This window comes from Micromys minutus (assembly GCF_963924665.1).
Source record: "Micromys minutus genome assembly, chromosome: X".
Classification (NCBI taxonomy): domain Eukaryota; kingdom Metazoa; phylum Chordata; class Mammalia; order Rodentia; family Muridae; genus Micromys; species Micromys minutus.
In genome coordinates this window covers 73,115,971-73,128,955 of record NC_137970.1, presented here as the reverse complement: position 1 = coordinate 73,128,955, position 12,985 = coordinate 73,115,971, and the positions used below count along the sequence as shown (strand labels likewise).

Genomic DNA, 12,985 nt, shown 5'->3' with positions numbered 1-12,985 from the left:
GTGGCTGTGTGCACAAGACCTGCATGAGAGTGGGCCCATTGACATCTCACTGTAGATAGGGAAGGGGGTTATTAAGTCCCATCCATCAACCACACACCCTGAAAAGGCACTTAGTGGTTTCTAGGGAGAGGAAGACACATTCTTCAGTGTTTCAGCCACTGGTAAGTTGCTCTAATTCGTCAATAGCTGCCCACTCTGGCTCATGCAGGTGACTCTAATTAAATGCCCCCAATCACAAAGTAGACGTGTGAAAGTAGAGTGGGGGTTTGTAGAGAACAGAAAGGAACTTGTTGTGTGTTGGGGTAGGGGATAGATGAGATGATAAGAGAAGGAGATATGATCAAAAGACCCCTTTCCTTTAGAAAATTGGTTTTCCTTTTGAAAATGTCATAGGAAAGCTCCGTGTTTACATAATTCCACTCCTCCCTTTCCTCCCTTGTACTCCTTGCAACCTCCTCTCAAATGCATAAACTTTTATTCAATCCTAAGTGTCCAGCACCAAATGTATGCACATGACCATCATTAAATGGTGTCTGTAGGTTGTATGTAAATACTATATTATGTAACAAAGTACATTTTAAAGATCTGTATACAGTTGTGAAGGAATCAGGGCTTTTGTTTTTGTGCTGGGATTAAATTGTGTGCCATCACATCTGGCTAAGACTCTGTACTCTTTCAAAGGAAAAACATTAGTAGTTGTAGGAAAAAAACATTTTTTCTGCTCCATGTATATAAGTACATTGCTAACAGCTTCTTAATCTTCAAGAGAAGAATTAGGTCTATAATTTTACAAAGTTCAATAATAAGCCTGGAATCAATTTCATTTTCAAAACACCAGTTACATACATGTACTGAATATCTAGCATGGGTTCAAAAGTGTGGCACAATATCAAAAAGTAAAAGGCATATTTTTGTCTCATTATTTAATAAAATATTACCTTATAAATTATTTATAATAAATTTATATATAAACAAATTAATATTTAATAAAGTGTGAAAGAGTGGTGGGCAGAATGGTGAATACAACAGATAAAATCTCTGATATCTTAATATTCATATATAATTAATTCAACATATATATATATATATATGTGTGTGTGTGTGTGTGTGTGTGTGTGTGTGTGTGTGTAGCATCTATTATGTACCACATATTTCTCTGGACACTTAAGAAACTTCAGTGAAACAAACAAACAAAAAACCCCAATCACATCAAAGAAAGCTATGCTTAATGATTCCTGAGTGTGCTTAGGGAATTTTTGTTGCTTAGATCAAATAAGGTAAGCATCAATGAAATGGTGTTGAGTAAAGAATGCGGTTTCTTTAATCTTACAGGACTTGCATCCAGTTCCCAGGGAATTTATGTAAGTATAGGAGAGAAGAATGGCCCAGACAATGGAAAACAATACAACATCAATAGTAATAAAGCACCAAAAACTATAGTGTAGTTTCTGTGGACTCTAGGCAGAGGCCAGAAGTGGGGAGGTGGCAGGTGGTAAGAATTAGACTTTGGTGTATTCTCTCAGGCAAAGGAAATGATGTAAACTGAGGTCCACTCTTAGGTTATGGACGGTTGATGGGTAAGATTGTCCAAGAGAGTCTCATTAAACAAAGTTGAATACATAGGTTAGGGTTAGAAGATCTAAACTCATGACCCAGAAAAGTGAATATATGATCTGTGTGTGTGCGTAAGGAATAATAATAATTTTAAGCAGATTATTTGCCTTATAATATAATCCCCTCCCTGGCTCTGACCCCGACTTGGCATAGGGAACAGTCCCTGGCATGACCTAACATGCCATAATGTCCCTCTACAAGCAAGTCCACATCTGTCTTCAGCCTAGTTTGGAGAATTCATCTCATTTCCTATCTCATTCCCAACACAGTGGGTTTTGATCCCTTTCTTTAACACTTTTATGATTTTGCACACACAAAATCCCTCCCTCTCTTCTGGGCCCCCTGAAAACCATACCTCCTGAGAAGCTCCAGCTCAGCCAGTCAGAGCGAGCTGACTTTCTTTCTTTATCCCTGTCCAGCATACCTTGCAGCCATCTCAGTTATTTTATGCACTTCACAGTTATTGCTGTTGCTCTTGACTTATGTCTGACCCTTAATAGACTGTGAGGGGCTGGTGGGCCAGGTTCTTATCTCCACTCTACGTTTCCAGCACCCAACAGACAGCTTGGCACAGACTAGGATGAAAATGCTCCAGAAGGCCTTGTGAAAATAAAGGCATACGAGAGCAGCTAACATTGCCATAAAACACAAGGATGAGTATTATGCCTCACCCTGAACACACACACACACACACACACACACACACACACACACACACTTTGCAGCACCTACTTTGTGTGAAAAATACTACGCTGTATATACACTTAAACAAAACCACTTGTCTTTGTGTTTGGTTTGAAAGACGAGAATACAGACAAAATACATTCTAAATTTATTAAAGTCCAGTATAATTTTCAACTTAAGAATGTTAATGTGAAGTCTCTAAACATTCAGTAAGGGTTATTATCTTTAAAATATTAGATAAAGTTACTGTGATCTCAGTGAAGCTCAAGGACATAGATACATACAGGCTAAACACTCACGTACAAGTAAAAATAAAGGTCAGGAGTGGTGGCACATGCCATTGATCCCAAAACTCAAAAGGCAGAGGGAGGCAGATCTTTACTTGTTTGAAGCTATTTTGGTCTGCATAGCAAGCCACCCAGGGCTGCATAGCAGAGCCTGTCTAAATAAGTAACAAGTAAATAGAACAAAAATAGATATAGAAAAGACAACTAAAGAAGAAATAGTGAGAACTTGCAAGAGATAATAGGGAATTAAAAGATACAACCATTCAGGAAAGTAAGTTTTAATTAACACTATGTTGAGCAATTGATGGAGTTATAATGTATAAAATGGTATGACCTCTGATTTTCAATGTTAAGAAAAGTAACTGGGAGAGGCTTTTACATTTTATCCGATGTATTAGCCAAGGGAAAGTGAGGGCATGTAAGAAAAGGGATAAGGAAGTCAAAATGCTAAGGTTATGTGAACAAAGGGCAAAATGTACTCTGACCTTTTCTGGTTTCAAAGACAGAATGGGAATGCACGAACCTGGTATGTAGCCGCTTACATTAACTTCCCTGTTTGTGACAGTGAAATATTGGGATGATTTAGACCGGTTTTTTAAAAATTTAAATGACATAGTCAGTCCTTGAGTAACTAATAAGTTGTTACCTCTAGACCAGCCACGGGCTTACTGAGCCATGTGATGAACAGGGATTGGCTGAAAACTGGATGATGTCATCAATGAAGCATTGTGTCCTAGGTGTTCAGAGGGTTTAAAAGGAGGCGCAGTGGCCCTGTCCCACAGGCTCTTCTGTAGTTTCTGGACAGCTAGGTAGCAGGATGTAGAGTAGGTGAGTAGGTACTACAGTAAGTGACTAACCGGTCTAAATTAAGATCAGAATGCGGCCAGACTACAAGTACCAACTGATGTTAGAGGGCTGGGATGTGGGAGGGAGAACATTGTCACTGGGATGGGGTGATGGGGGACTTTGAGAACAGGAAATAGCTTCAAGTTTTCAAAGGTTGGTAGGGAACAGGAAACAAGCCTTGTTCAGAGGATAATCTTATTGGCTTAGTGTGGAGTAGACAATTCACGTTGGCAAGGCAGTGGGGAATGAGGGCTTAATAGAGCTTGGGGGCTGGGGATTGGAGTGCCACAGAAGAGATCTGACTTAAAAGCCAGCTCTTGTTTCTGATGCTTCCCATACCTGATGTCTGCCAAAGAAAACCATTTAAATCTAATCTTGAAAGTTAAAGGAATTCGATAGGAAAGAGACACAAATCTCTCACTAAATGTTGAATGTAACAAAGTAGCAAAAATATTTAAGGAAAATATTTTCTTACATTTTTTGGCATCAAGGGTATTGTTGCCCAAAATGTGAAGAAAATAACCAATTGAACTAGAAAATGGGGGAAAAAAAGATTGGATGCTCTGCCTCAACACTTGGATACAGTGGGTGATTGGACTGTTGAAGCAAAAGCAAAACTGAACTGTCCCCCTCCCCAAGAGCAAGGAAGAACTGGTGGCAGCAGGCCCTTTAGGGACTCTGTAGCGCCCCCCATCTGTGATTCATAGTCTAAGCAGCAACAATCTTGGCTCCACTTGAGTCAAGATAGGTGTTTGTTTTTGTATTAGTCATGTCTCAGTGCAGAGAGTGCCCCATGTATGACACAGGAAAGAGAGGTATGCTGGGCTTAGTCTTTAGGCTCTTTGAGTCTGGTTTTCCAGTCTGTAAAATGAGGAGAGCGGTTGATGTGAGCTCATAATAGGACTTTTGTGATGTAGGTATGACATAAGAGGTATCAAGGACTTAGCAGCAGTGCTTGGTACATGGTGCCCAGCATTGCAGTCGCTAGTACTACTTGAAAGTAGAAATTCATCTTATGGCCCAGAGAAACATTTGCGAAGTTGCTTTAGATGGGAATAACTGTCCTTTTGGTTTGGTTTGAGATCCAGACCCCAGGCCTACATTTTAACTAAATTGAACTTTTGGATTTGTTGGCACGGCAAGGGGAAAGCTGGCCTGGCGAGGCAGGAGTGGTACAACCTGTTGTGGCCATAGGAATATTTAATTTCCATGTCGGCTTTCGGTTTAGTTTGGCACTGGCTATCCTTCACACAAAGCAGTGTTGTGAGTGGCAGAAGAAGGGCGAGAAGGAGAGTCAACACATTCTTGGAAATAAGATATGCCTCTTAGCTTTAGCTGCCTTTTTTCCCCCTTCAGCCACATAAATATTACTTTGCTCTTAGGCTTACAATGAAATAATTTCAAAGCCATGGGACATATCTAAACTTGAGAGGAAACTTTTTTGTTTAAGATGACAAGGAGTTAGCGAGGCTTCCCCTGATAGATGTTGTTTTTAGTACAGGAGTCCTCAGATAGGGTCAATTAGCTTCAGAAGGAAGCTTTGCATGTACTTAAAGCTTTATTGCTCTAGCTGCAAGACTGTAGCCATAATAAATAGATTTTAGAATCTGTTTCCTGGTGACTTTACCTCAAAGTATTTATGGGAGTATGTTCTCCCCAGGGCACATATGTGCACACACACACATAGGTGAGAGAAAGAGAGACACACTATTTTCCATACATTTTTGTATTGCACCTTTGTACTTTTGGGATAAAATTTAGAATGAAGCCTGGCAATGAAGTAACTCATTTTCCAAATGTTTCCTTGGACTGCAGATGTCTGGTTGGATGTTATAGGAATGGGTCCTAGGTCAATATTTAAACCACAGGAAAGCTCTGCATGATCGAGTCAATGGAACTTTCTTGTCCTCAGCTTCTGTACTAGCATATGTTTTGAGCAAACTTTCAAGTAGAAAAAAAAACGGGGACCTACTTGTCTTTCATGAATACATAAAGTCTGTACTGAATATGAGGTAGATATTGCCTTCAAACCTTGTAGCAAATACCACATACTTAATCTTCACTGAATTACTTTATTAATTCATTTGTGTTTACGTGCATTTTATATAAGTACTGTGAATCTGATTAGAAAAAGAAAATATCCGTTTGCTGTTCTTCTCTTGAGAAGCAAAAATCGTATTCAAGCGGAGGACAATCTGATTTTTGATTTTATTCTTTTCTTTTAGGGCACTAGGGACCTGGAAGGCTGGACTTTCCAGCACTGCGGGCAATGATAGGCAACTTACGATGAAGTAAAAAAAGACTCCGGGTAGAGGGATGGATGGGGGACGGGAACGATTCCATAGAGGAGCAACAACAATAACAAAATACCACCAGCAACAAAAAGAAAAAAAAAAAAAAACATGCCTAAGCAAGCTCCACTCTAACCTTTAGTTTTCAGTAACTATCAGCAGGGGGCGCTCCGAAAGCGTAACTTTCCGGACAGCCTCCTAAGAATGACCCTCTAGAAAATCGCCTCCAGTTTCCGGTTCTTCTCAGTAGCAGACACTCGTAAGTTTTCGGCAGTTTCCGGGTAAACTCGGGAACTTTCGCGCCTGACTGGCTGGAGCCGATCGCCCGGTGCAGAAAGGCGCAGGGTCTCCGGGTAGTCATGGCCTCCCCATCTCGGAGACTGCAGACCAAGCCGGTCATTACTTGTTTCAAAAGCGTTCTCTTGATCTACACTTTCATCTTTTGGGTGAGACACGGGAACGGCTGGGGAACCCTAACTTTGGTGGAGCAGAGAACCTCAGGTCTGGAGTGGGATGAGCTTTGGGTGGCTGTGCTTCCAGAGACCCCAGGCTTGGCCACGAGTTGGCCTAGGCCGCAGTGGCGGGGTCCTCGAGATTGGGGCGGGGGTGGGCGACACAGCGTTGGCGCTGGGGTCCCGATGTGAGGTGACTGAAATAGGACCCAGATGTCTCAGGATATCGGGATCAGAGCGGGAGATGAAGAAAGAAGTTAAAAGGCCCCTAGAGCACACGAGGTGTCCCCGAACCTTTCCTTTGAGGGGTCTTTTGCATAATAGTGTCTCTCTTTTCATTGCTTCATAAGAGGGAAGTTTTTCACAGGTAAGTATGGTGTGAATCTATTTCTGCCAGTCTCTCCTTGGGTTTTCTTTTGTGTACCATCCCTTTGTATCCCATGTCCATCCCAAACTTGGGGATGGGGGATGCAAGAAGTTTCCGAGATCCAAAAACGCTTTTAACCCTCTCCTTTTACCAGATGGTTTCGTCCTCCGACTGGAGTAAAGTGCTTGAGGAAATTTTGATGTCTAGACACGTATGCCGTGGGGAATGTATTTTACACAATGAAGCTGATGAATTAATGCAGTTTTGAGATGATTCCTTGTCCACGACCCGCCTTCATTTGCAGAACCCTTTCCTGCCTCTTCCATATTTACCCACCCCATCCCCCCATATCCTAGCCATGGTGCCCTGGCAGCTGGACTGTTAATTGATTCTCACAGGCATTGTCTTAGACACTTCCTGAGTTTCTGATCCAAGACACAAGCTTGTATGGTGCCTGATTGTTTCCTTTTCTGATTTCTCATGTAGATCACTGGTGTTATCCTTCTTGCCGTTGGCATTTGGGGCAAGGTGAGCCTGGAAAATTATTTTTCCCTCTTAAATGAGAAGGCCACCAATGTGCCTTTTGTGCTCGTTGGCACAGGCACTGTCATTATCCTCTTGGGCACATTTGGTTGTTTTGCTACCTGTCGAACCTCTGCGTGGATGCTGAAACTGGTGAGTCCTTGGTTTCTTTAGACTGCTCTTGGTTTTCCTACAGAATTCTTATATGTTCTCTAAGGCCTTTGTTTCTTGGAACTGGCTGTAGCTGTTTACACTTTTTTCATTCCTTATGAGAAAAAAAAAGCACACCAACAGCCCCACTGCCAGCTTCCATATTTAAACAGACCTGAAACTGCTTTCCCTGCCCTTTTCAATAAAAATGTGTTGGTATGTTCAATTGGTTGCTCCGAAATCGAGCCATGTCCTTCTTTTCATCTGTAATCTGAGTCTTTGGTCTGAGTCCTTTTTGTACTAACTTGAACTTTTTAAAAACTTTCCCCCCTACAGTATGCGATGTTTCTGACACTCATCTTTTTGGTCGAACTAGTTGCCGCCATTGTAGGCTTTGTTTTCAGACATGAGGTAAGCCTGAGCTAGACAATGGTAAAAAAGTATCCTTTTGTCTTAGATAGTAGTGGCCCGGTTAATCATTTTTTCAATATTTTAAAAACCATTTGAAGGTGTATTGCAAGCTAAGCTTTCAACCCCCTTTCTAGTAAAAATTGGTAGGATGAAAATCACTAGAAGAAAATGAGGCCATATAATCACACTAATTTCTAGTTGTAATTTGGTATATAAGCACCTATTAAAGTGGAGTTTTATAGCTTTATTGATAGGATAGTAAAATACAAAGTTGATGACAGAAAATTCATACCTTTCCGTAAGTCGCATTTTCTAATTAATGCAAATCATCAAAGAATTAATATTCATATATTAAAATCAAGTAAACACAGCACTGTTGAGAAGCCGTTTATCAAGTAGGGAAGGTGTATTCAGGTACTCTTTGAACTATTAGTGCAGCTTTATTCCATAGGTATGTGACTTGTATGTGAAGGAAGATGTAGGCTGAGGGCCGAAAAGGCAGAGTGGCCGCTGGATAGGTACAGCTCTCGTAGCACCTTGAACTTATGGGTATTAGGTTGTACTATTCTGCTTGGTAGGCCTCTCAGCCCAAACTATATTGCTTAGTAGATGTAATCAGACTGTGGAACTTAAAGACTATGTATCAAAGCTAGAACGATTGTCCAGACATGAGAATTTCTTAGTTGATACAGAAACCCTAAGTATTTTTCTAGGATATTTATCCACTGACATTTTGTTTTTCTGATCCAGATTAAGAACAACTTTAAAAGCAACTATGAGAACGCTCTGAAGGAGTACAACTCCACAAGAGACTATAGAAGTGAAGCGGTAGACAAGATCCAAAGTACGGTAAGTTGTTAGAGCTGGTGTGTTTTCCAGAGGGAGACACATTCCCGAGGAAAGGATGGAGCTAGGCTGCTGGGTGTTTCCCTCTTGGATGGAAAGGCAGTGTGGGATGATACCGGCATACCTCTGTGTTATTTAAGCCATGCGTCCTTGTTCTCTTTCTTCCACTGACGTCACTGAAAAATACTGCTAGGGCCAACTATGGCAGGGCAGTGAAGGCTGTCTAAAACCCATGTGTATTGTTAGAATTAAGTGCCAGTCTCTCTTGAATTAAATCAAGAAGAGAGATCACTGAGTATACTCCATATTTCCTGGGGCACGGTTTACAGTAGATGGTAGTGTCAGGCTAAATGGCTGACTGCAAACCAGTAATACGAATCAGTGTTCTTACCTTTCTTTTTCAGTTGCATTGTTGCGGTGTCACCAATTACAGAGATTGGAAAGGTACAAATTATTATTCAGAAACTGGATTTCCCAAGAGCTGCTGTAAACTGGAGGGCTGTTATCCACAGAGAGATGCAGATAAAGTCAACGAAGAGGTAAGGGTCCTTTTAGGACTTTATTTGACAGTATTTGAGGATTTAATGGGTACAAAAATGGACTCAAGTTTTACTCGCACAGATATAAATAATCTGAAGCTTGTAGGGAAGCTGGTACTTCATTTCATACAACTAGCAAGTGACTGTCCAATGCATGATCCAAAAGGTGGAACCAGCTGACACCAAGGACGGATGAGACAGACTAGATTTCAGTGACATGATAATCAAAGGCTAATATTAGTCGCTCGACACTGTCTTCTGTGGACAGTTGAATGATCAAAGTAGTTCTTACCAGGAAGGAAAAGCACAGATGTCTTGTTTTTTACTTAAGGTCTTCTTTTCCTCTCCCTTTAGGGTTGTTTCTTAAAGGTAATGACAACTATAGAGTCAGAAATGGGAGTTGTTGCTGGAATTTCTTTTGGAGTTGCTTGCTTTCAGGTAGGTTTTCTTTGTTCTTGGTTCTTGTAGATATAAGAGAAGGTGTTTTTCGTGTTTATCTATTTTTGTTTTTGTTTTATTGTTTTGTTATGGTGAAGTCATGGGACTTAACATCGGATGTATATTAGTGATTTTGCTTATCATTGGCTCATTCCTGAATCCTGCACTTTATACAACAAATAACTGTAGATTTAGCTGGGTAGTGGTGGCACAAACCATTAATCCCAGCACTCTGGAGGCAGGCACAGCCCAGTCTTCGAGTTCAAGCCCAGCCTGGTCTATACGAGTGAGTTCCAGGACAGCGAGGACTACACAAGAAACCTTGTTTTAAAAATCCAAAAAGAAGGAGGGCAAATCGCTCTAAATTTTAATTCACATTGTCATAGCCAATCATGCTTTGAATTTATAAAAGACCTAGAATTCAGTCCTTGCAATAAGCATATAGCATGCATACATACATGTGTGTGTTGAACTAAAAGCCTTATGAATGGATGCAAGAGCTCTACTACTGAGCCACATCCCAAACCCAGTACATATCTTCTGAAATCGATTAACTGTGGGAAGACACAATGCCTTCATAGTTGATCAAAACATGATTGATAGGAATCTTTTTTGTTTTCCTCTGTGATCAGTCAAGGTTCTAAAACTTTTATTAGCATCTTCCTTTCCTGGGCTGCAACTGGGTTGTTTATAGCTCATACAAGACTGTCTTTCCTTTGTGCCTATTATTTTGTTATTTTATAAATGGAATCTTTTTCCCTCAGTTGTATGATTGCTATAGCATGAAAAGTTTTGGTATTGTGATTTGGAATGATTTTAAAAGCTTTTTCTTTACACATTTAGCATTATGGAAGTAAGACTAATGCAAGGCTAGTCCTAATGTATTTACCATGGTGCATGTCTTACCATCCAGATCTGCACCAGTGTAACAGCATTAGCCTCCTTCATTCTAATTATTAGACACAATTAAAACCCCAGTCCTTCTAACTAGATTTAAGTCCTCAGTAGCCACATGAGTCTAATGTCCATTGTAGTGAAAAAATGACTTGTCCACATCAGCTGGGATTTTAATTAATAAAATGCTGATTCTAGACAATACCATGATATTCTTTTTGGTAGCTGAGGGCTTCTCCAAATCCCAGGACTCCTGAATTTCCCCTTACTGTCCTTTGTGAAGTTCTGGGTCACTGTTAGTAGTAAGGCTTTTTAGAATCTTTTGAATGTGACCTTGGCACTGCAGAAGTGGCTAAAGTAATCAGAAAGACTCAAGGAAGGAAATTACTTGTGAATTACAAATAAAATGAGAATACATCCCGAGCTCTTCAATCTCTACAAATCTGCAAGTTTGTGTGTGTAAATGTGTAATTTTGTTCATATTTTCTCTCCAGCTAATTGGAATCTTTCTCGCTTACTGCCTCTCTCGTGCCATAACGAATAATCAGTATGAGATAGTATAATCGGCACACACAGGCTTATATCTCTTCAATTTTAAGGTGCGTTCATTTTGGTTCTTAATGCCGTTTATATGATATTTATGTGATGATATTTACATGTTAATTAAGTTTCCCAAGGCTTCTCCAGTAGCTTATTTAAATCCTTTTGGTGTGTAAGCACTGTTTAGGCAGGTCGGGTTTCTATCTGCAAGGCTTGCCTGAAAGTATTTATGCAGCTCATCTGTGGTTGCTTTTCCAAACGTTTGTGCAATGAAAGAGCATTTCTGGATTTAAGACTTATACTTCTCAACCAAAAGGTCGAGTATTTTGACCTAGAGGGAAGAGAAAGAAACAGTTTAACCTCTACCTTTATGCCCTTTAACTCGTGAAATGTTAAGGAAAACGTCCTGCTCTTGACTGGTATGAGCCTTTTGTTTCCCCTAGACGTTAATTGTCATTCATGCAACCTTAGTGCCTAATAGTGTTATTTTCTTGGTAAAAAGATCATTTTTGGTAGACTAGGTTTCAGTGAGTTAAAGTTCACCTGGCCTAAACCAGAAACTAGATATGGGGGACAGTTGTTTCTGGCTGAATTAATCTCCAGGGCACCTGTCATATTTTAACTGGGGCAGGACTTGGAAGCATAGTGGGAGGGCTTTACGAGTAGGAGCAGACCAGAATGCAGGTAAATACAGATAATGACATTTAGGCAGTAACTAAATTAACCATGTTTTCTTTACTTTTTGGACACCAAGGTTACCGTGAGTTATAACAGTGCCTGGATGGAGACTGACTTCTTCTTAGCCTGAAAAGCTACACCAGTAGACGGAATCAAGATGTTTGTGTACTGTGTTCTATGTCCACTTTCTGTCCTATTCTGACACCCCTGTATCTCTGAAACACTGGAAGAGCTAGTAAATTGTAAATGAAGTAATACCGTGCTCCCCTTGGAGTGTTATTTCTCAGTGTGGGAATTGTGAGAAGTGCTGTGAACTTGCTATTTTCATAACGGTGTTCCTGATGGAACTTTAACCCCTACAAATTGGCTGGTGATGTGGTGTGATAGAAAATTGGTCTCCTTGACTGGGCCTCCTACTAGTCAAGATTATCTGGATTGATTGTATAATCTGCAACAAAAAGGAAAATGTTTCTGTAGTGTCTGATGATAGGCAGAGTTACATTGTATATACCATTCCAGCTAGTGCTTAGATGGTGCCCATCATTGGCATTCCTGGGCGGTGGTACCAGTCTCAGGCTTTGGGTGCTAAGGACGGAGACTTAAGAGCTACTACCTGTATTCTGTGATATATCATCTTTCAGTACACTATGTATTTTTGTCTCCAAACTAAGGCATTCATACTGATTATACTTTATTTGAAAGGTTATAATTAATGACATCGGAACTCTTGTATTTTCCTTATGAATTTACTGGAACTTGATTAACTTTAGCTAGATTTTCCTCACCAAACAAATACTTCATATCAACTGTCAACATTTTGCTTAATTTTAATAATTTTTATTTTGTTTTGTATCATTGATTAATAAATATGAATCCTTTACACAATAAATACTGCATTTCCTCTAAAACAATCATTTTAATTTTAGAAAATCTACCGGAATGTTGTTTTTACCAGTGAAACCCTACATTTCCACATGGAGTCCCATTTTTAGGGATGAATGGTAAGACCAAGGCCTTGACTCTGTTGTTAAATATCCCTGTTGAGAATAACATTCTCTCTGGTAATATCACATTCCAAGTCATTAAATAGCATGAGTTTATCATTTTCTGAAAAAAGTCAGTCTTTTGTAGTACTGTAGTTTGCATTGAAAAGTTGCATAAGAGATCATGTAACCTGTATCTTTAGGATAATGAAATAATTCCTTTGACTTTGAGTCTCTGCATCCAATAGTGAGCCCTGTTTTATCACATAGTCCATGATTTCATAAGGAATCAAACACATCAATAAAATGGACAAGAAAACTACCCAGTTTGTGATGAGAACGGGGAGCAGTTGGAGGGGAAGAGGGTAAAAGAGGGGTTAGTGAGTGGAATATGATCTGAGTACATTGTATGCATGCATAAAAATGTAATAAAAAGGGGCTAG

General features: G+C 40.0%; 1 protein-coding gene across 1 annotated transcript; it reads left to right on the top strand.

Moving 5' to 3' along the window:
• Positions 1 to 6,018: 6,018 nt before the first annotated feature.
• On the top strand, positions 6,019 to 12,364 carry TSPAN6 (tetraspanin 6). The gene is made up of 8 exons (XM_080910931.1): positions 6,019 to 6,168; positions 7,028 to 7,216; positions 7,550 to 7,624; positions 8,375 to 8,473; positions 8,875 to 9,009; positions 9,364 to 9,447; positions 10,836 to 10,940; positions 11,636 to 12,364. Exons 1-7 carry the CDS (start codon positions 6,082 to 6,084, stop codon positions 10,902 to 10,904), a joined length of 738 nt encoding a protein of 245 aa, XP_080767057.1. The 5' UTR covers positions 6,019 to 6,081; the 3' UTR covers positions 10,905 to 10,940; positions 11,636 to 12,364.
• The last annotated feature ends 621 nt before the right edge of the window (positions 12,365 to 12,985 follow it).

Bases quoted from the DNA above. Each gene is read 5' to 3' on its own strand.
- TSPAN6 (XM_080910931.1), top strand. From the start codon at position 6,082: ATGGCCTCCCCATCTCGGAGACTGCAGACCAAGCCGGTCATTACTTGT. The intron at 8,474-8,874 runs GTAAGTTGTTAG...TTTCTTTTTCAG, and splicing joins TAGACAAGATCCAAAGTACG to TTGCATTGTTGCGGTGTCAC. The intron at 9,448-10,835 runs GTAGGTTTTCTT...TTTTCTCTCCAG, and splicing joins TTGGAGTTGCTTGCTTTCAG to CTAATTGGAATCTTTCTCGC.